At 34.3% G+C, this 6,389-nt stretch overlaps 1 protein-coding gene across 1 annotated transcript; it reads left to right on the top strand.

The window, feature by feature from the left end:
• The first annotated feature begins 1,104 nt into the window (after nt 1-1,104).
• On the top strand, nt 1,105-2,611 carry LOC137810842 (anthocyanidin 3-O-glucosyltransferase 5). The gene has a single exon (XM_068612307.2). It carries the CDS (start codon nt 1,179-1,181, stop codon nt 2,601-2,603), a length of 1,425 nt encoding a protein of 474 aa, XP_068468408.1. The 5' UTR covers nt 1,105-1,178; the 3' UTR covers nt 2,604-2,611.
• The last annotated feature ends 3,778 nt before the right edge of the window (nt 2,612-6,389 follow it).

The raw sequence follows: 6,389 nt of genomic DNA, 5'->3' as shown, positions 1-6,389 counted from the left end.
TGGTGGCAAGGCGCGACGGTGAACGGTGTGAGAATGAAGATGAACCTTTGACAAAGAAGAGCGATTGTGTGAAAATGAAATGGAGGCAAGTGTTGTGCTGTGCTGAAAATAAATAAAAAAATGTCCCACCTTTAACGATGGTTGTAGGTAACCGTCGTGGATTCTCTAACTTTAACGATGATTCTGGTGAGAATCGTTGTTGTATCCTCACGGTCTCACTTTTAACGACGGTTTAGGCAGGAACCGTCATTAAAAAGGCAAAAAAAGTCAAAAAAATTACAGAACTGCCACCACCTCACTTATTACGATAGTTGTTTCCAAACCATCTTTAAAAGGTGTTGTTAATGAAGTAATTTGTACTAGTGTTGGATTCATTTAAAAATTGATATCTAATATTTGATAACAGATTAATAAACCCAATATTTAGTAATCACCTCATAAAATATTTTAAAAAAACCCAAAAACCTATAAAAATAACTTTATTCTTCATAGTACTTACTCAATAATTACTCAATTTTATTGAGTCACTTAAATACTATCACATTTTTCTAAATTCTTATTAATATGTCGAAAATTCTTTTGAAAATGAATGTCCCTTGGTCTTATCATCACAAGTCTGTAATCCATAAACAGAAGAGCCAACTTGTGCAAGACTTTGGTCACGTCATATGATTCAAATTCATTCACGTGACATGATTCAAATTATGTAGTCTAAATCCAAATCCCTTTATCTCCTCATCATGAGAACTTGCAAAAACTTTCTCCTCCACACAACTTAAAAGTTTTCTTATAAAAGTGGAAATAGTAAATATTGAGTAGTTTACACCTCATCCATTTTACACCTATTACAAAATATTAATATTTGTAATTAAAAAAATAAAAAAATCTTTAATAAAAATATAATCAAAATGTAAAATATTAAAATAAATTTTAAAATTAAAAAAATTATAAATAATTAAAATATTTTTATTTATTGATGTGTAAGTATGGATGTGAAAAATTAATTTTTAATATTTAAAATATTCTTTTTTAATTAAAGACAAAAATAAGAAAACAACTAGTCAATTCAAAAACAATACTCTAATGATTCATCTATATATCTATCTATATGTATAACTTTAGTTCAGCACGTCTCAGGTAGGAAGTAATATCTGGGGCGACGTTCTCAGGGTTGGTTCATGGAGACACGAAAACCCACGCACGTGGTTCTTGTTTCATGTCCAGGTCTGGGCCATCTCATTCCAGTCATTGAGCTGGCCAAGCGCTTCGTCCTTCACCACAACTTCAAAGTCACAATCCTCGCCGTCACATCCCAAACTTCACGCGCCGAAACTCAGATCCTCAACTCAGCCCTTACATCCTCCCTCTTCCACTTCATCGATATTCCTTCACCAGACATCACTGCCCTCGTTGCCCAAAACGATACCGTCTTCACTCGCCTCTGCGTCGTAATGCGCGAAGCCAAAATTGCCATCCGGTCAATTCTTTCCGAAATTACCCCTCGCCCTTCCGCACTCATCGTTGATATTTTCAGCACGGAGGCCATACCCATAGCAAGAGAACTCAACATTATCAGCTACGTCTTCGTTGCTTCACACGCTTGGATGCTCGCGTTGGTCATCTATTCCCCGGTGCTGGATGAACTAGTAGAAGGACAATACGTGGACCAAAAGGAACCGCTCAAAATTCCCGGCTGCAAACCGGTTCAACCGGAGGACGTGATCGAACCCATGCTGGACCGGAACGACAGACAGTATAAAGAGTATCTTGCAATAGGAAACGGGTTCCTGCAAAGCGACGGTGTTTTGGTGAACACATGGGAGGAGCTTCAACGTGAAGAACTTGAAGCGCTAAGGGAGGGAGGTTTGTTAAGTGAAGCCCTAAATATGAAGATTCCAGTGTATGCTGTGGGACCTCTCGTGAGACAGCCCGAGTTAGAAACCAATTCTTCAAGTGAGTCGCTGGTGAAGTGGCTCGACGAACAACCGAGTCAGTCTGTGGTTTACGTGTCGTTTGGCAGCGGAGGAACGCTGTCGTCTGAGCAAATGAGGGAGCTAGCTTGGGGGTTGGAACTGAGTGAACAGAGATTTCTTTGGGTGGTACGCGCGCCCATAGAAAAAAATGCGGATGCGGCGTTTTTCACCACTGGGAGTAGCGGAATTGATGAGGTGGCGAAGTATTTGCCGGAAGGATTTGTTTCAAGGACTAACGAAGTGGGACTGCTGGTTCCTGAATGGGCCCAACAAGTGACTATACTAGGGCATCGTGCTATTGGAGGTTTTCTTACACATTGTGGATGGGGTTCCACGCTGGAAAGTGTAACAAACGGTGTTCCGTTGATTGCGTGGCCTTTATATGCGGAGCAAAGGATGAATGCGGCGTTGTTGGCGGAGGAGCTGGGCGTGGCGGTTCGGCACAGGGTGTTGCCGATCAAGAAGGTGGTGCGTAGGGAGGAGATAGCAGAAATGGTGAAGGAAAGTGTGAAGAGCAATCGCGTGAGAGAGAGAATGAAAGAGGTACAACAAAGTGGAATGAAAGCTTTGTCGGAGGGAGGTTCGTCCTACGTTGCACTGTCTAAAATTGCAAATACAATTGCAGGTTGAAGAGATTATGCGTCCCCTCTAATATCATTTTTCTTTAGGGAAATGATGATTGCTTTTACAAATTAAGTGTTTGTTTGAATTGAGTAGTTTGTTTGAATTGTGTTGTTCATGTGTGAGGATTTGAGAGAGTGAATGTGTAAGAATATGAGAAGAAAGTGTGAAGGAAGTGAGGTTGTTTGGAGTGATGAAATGGTTGAGGTTTTTTTAATTTTTTTAATAAGAGTAAAATGTAACTTTACAAATTTATTTTTGTATTTAAAAATATTTAATTAATAAAATATGATGTGTTTTTATGTAGATTTGATCAGTTAATTGAAATATTTTAAATTATTTTTTTACAATTGAATAAGTTATTTCGATACCGCTAAATAATTATTTTTGAAAAAAATACGAGTTACTAATTAATATTATTGAAATATGAAAATAATCATAAAAATAATATTATTTAAGCATATACAAATTTATTGTTATATTTATTTATACATTTTGAAAGTTTTTTATATTCATTGATTTAGATTGTATGTAGATACAACCATGTAGATAGTTTAGAAGATATTTTATAATAAAAAAATATTATATATGGAGTAAATTGTACAACAAATTTATTTATAAAGAAAAGAAAATATATAGAATAAAGTATGAAATATCATAATATGATAATTGTTATGGAAAAATAATAAAAATAAAAGGTGTTATTATATATATTATTGCATAAATGAAAAAACAAAAAGGAATGTCAAAAAGGGAAAACACCACCGTCCTAGGTGGCTTTTCCTTCAAATCTTTGTATATGAAGAGGATGAGAGAAATCACTCTCCAAGCAGATCCACTCTCTCCCTTCCCTGCACATCCCTTGATTCAAATCATGTATAATTCATTCTCATCCTTCCTCTTGAACAGTACAACCCTTGAAACAAACAGAGCCTAAGAGTTGTATACAAAACTCTTAATATATGTAACGAGTTTAGATATAAATATATATAATAAAAAATAAATTTTTAATTAAATAACATGAAAAATATATTAAAATAATAGTATTGGGAGTTGTAATGTGATTGTATATCATTATCTTTTCTTTTACTTTAAAAAATTATGGTAGATTGTGTATGATAATGGATAAATAATCCAGTGTTTGTTAATGGATAGATACTAGTATGGATTTAGTTTGTGTTTTATATGTTAACGGTCAGTCATGTATTTCAAAGTAGACCGTCTAATAAGTAATTTGTCAGTAGACTATCGACACTTGGTATTTAGTGTATGTTTCAATATAGATTTTTTTTTATCAGCAATGAATTAATGAAATAAAATAGGACACTTAAGGGGTGTCCCAACCTGTATACAAAAACACTCTTAGCTTAGGCGGACAAAAAACACAACACGGTTAAAAGATAGATCTCTTAACACTCCCTTGCCCCGCATATCAGACGGATACTACATAGAACACCCTACATACATACCTACTACGAACATAACAGAACAGAAAAGTCCAAAACTTGATGGTTACTTAGGAGTAATAAACTCCCTTTCCTTCTTTTATTTCAATATAGATAATCTAGCATATTGTTCGTTTATAGATAATTTATACCTGAGTTTTTTTAGTGTATTTTAAGATAAGTGGTCTAACATGTAATTCATCTATAAATCTTCTACACCTAGTTCTTCGTGAATAATTTTTTATCTAATAAATTTTAGCATTTCACGATAATCTAACTGTATACAAAAGACTTGGACAATAAACTCTTTCAACCTAACTAACCAATCTTACCTTACTAACCCAGAAAACACATATACTAATAGTACTCCCAAACCACAAAACAAAACACCAAATTGAATGCATAAAATCTATCACTCAAAGCACCAACATGAATGTATAAAAGTTAGCTGGAAATTGACATCCAGGACAATTCCTCATGAAAAACCATTGCAACATAATCATTAGCACATGACCTTTAAAGGGAGAAGAGTCTACACCCTTTTGCCACCTCTAACTAATACTAGTTTGTTCCTTTTTGGGAATGACAAACAACATCCACTACAAAAAAAAATGTATATTGTGGCGGTTATTTTTGTATAAACTGGCGTTTATAACCGCCACAATATACACTTGTTACGGTTTCCCAAACCGCCATAGAACTGGCTGTCACAAAGTTTAATGTGACGGTTTTACACTACCCGGCGCAACACCCGTCACTTTAAACATAGTGTAAGTAGTGTCAGTTTTTATATGTAAGTAGTGTCAGTTATAACTGTCGCAATTTACATTCATTGAATAAGATTCTGACGCTATAATATACATATGTAGTGGCGTTTTTAACTGACGTAATTTTAATTTTGAATAAATAAAATTTAACCACCACTTTTTTATAATCTTTTTTATAATCTGTTTTATACAATTATAAAATTTAACCACCACTTTTTCATAATAAAATAAAATAATGTATAAAGTTATAATCATCCATTCATTTCATTGAAAATTAAAGCACACATAATAATGTTCAAAAGTTTATATGTAATTGAAAATTAAAAAACATAAAAAGTTCATACATCCCTAATCAAGTTTAAAATTACAACACATAATTGTTCAAAAGTTCATACATCCCTAATCAAGTTTAAAATTACAACACATAATTGTTCAAAAGTTCACAAATCCCTAATCAAATTTAAAATTAAAACACATTTCCCTAATCAGTTTTGCTTCCAACACTTGATCCTATTACTTGATTAGGTGATGGAACACCACTTCCATAATTTGATGCCTGAAATAAATAGTTTTAAGTTAATAAATTTGTATGTATATAATTATAAAATAAAAGACACCAATAAATATTTAAATTTAAAGTGGTAGGCATTGCTAGACGTAAAATACTTGCTGAAATCAATTTACAGTATAATGGGCTGACTTCCTCTTGCTAACAGGGAGATGAATGCGTACTGAAAATTATACTTAAAATTAAGTATAATTTTAAGTCGTACAACTTGACTTCAACGACATAAAGGAATTGACAACTACGGGTATTTTTTTTAGAGAAAGAAACTATAGGTTTTGAGGTGGTTCAATCATTAAATCGATTTCTAATTTCAACCAGAACTTCGATGAAACGGTTGAAACCCTACTGCAAAATATGATTACATTGAATTTCCTAATGATAGATAAAATATGGCGCAGAATATTTTTGAACGTGATCTTATAGTGGGAATTGGAGTGACCATACACAAATAAGTTGTGGGGGCATATCTTAATCAAAAAATTGTGTGATCAACTTGCTAGCTCATATACAATACAACTGAGAAACAAAATGACAGAGGGAGAAAAGGGAAAGTAGCTTACACAACTACCACCACTAATTAGGGTGGTTATGGAATGGATTTTTAGATCTAGATCCAATCTAAATCCAAATAAATGGATTGGATTTAAAATCCATATCCATTTTAACTATATCAAATTTATTTGGATTTTTCTTAAATCCATTTAAAGTGGATTAAATCCACTTTCTTAATTAGATTAAATCCACTTTGTCAAATACATTAAATACATTTTGATATGGACACAAACTAACTTGGCTCGAACTGGGTCTAATCCGACTCAACTTGGACGCGGATCGACGCGGACCAACTCAGTTCAACATCGACCCGGGCCCGAACCATTCAACATCGGCTTGGTCTCGAACGAATCGACATCGGTCCGGGCTCCGACGACCAAAAATCGACCCGAGCTCGGACGACTCAACATCGACTCGGGCATGGACAACTCGACATCATCCCGGGCCCGAACGACTCGACATC

This window comes from Phaseolus vulgaris, chromosome 2, assembly GCF_051622355.1.
Source record: "Phaseolus vulgaris cultivar YP4 chromosome 2, ASM5162235v1, whole genome shotgun sequence".
NCBI lineage: Eukaryota > Viridiplantae > Streptophyta > Magnoliopsida > Fabales > Fabaceae > Phaseolus > Phaseolus vulgaris.
Note: the sequence above shows the minus strand (reverse complement) of the source record. Positions and strands in the feature narration are given on the sequence as shown.

Excerpts from the sequence above, each read along its gene's own strand:
- LOC137810842 (XM_068612307.2), top strand. The coding sequence starts at position 1,179 with ATGGAGACACGAAAACCCACGCACGTGGTTCTTGTTTCATGTCCAGGT.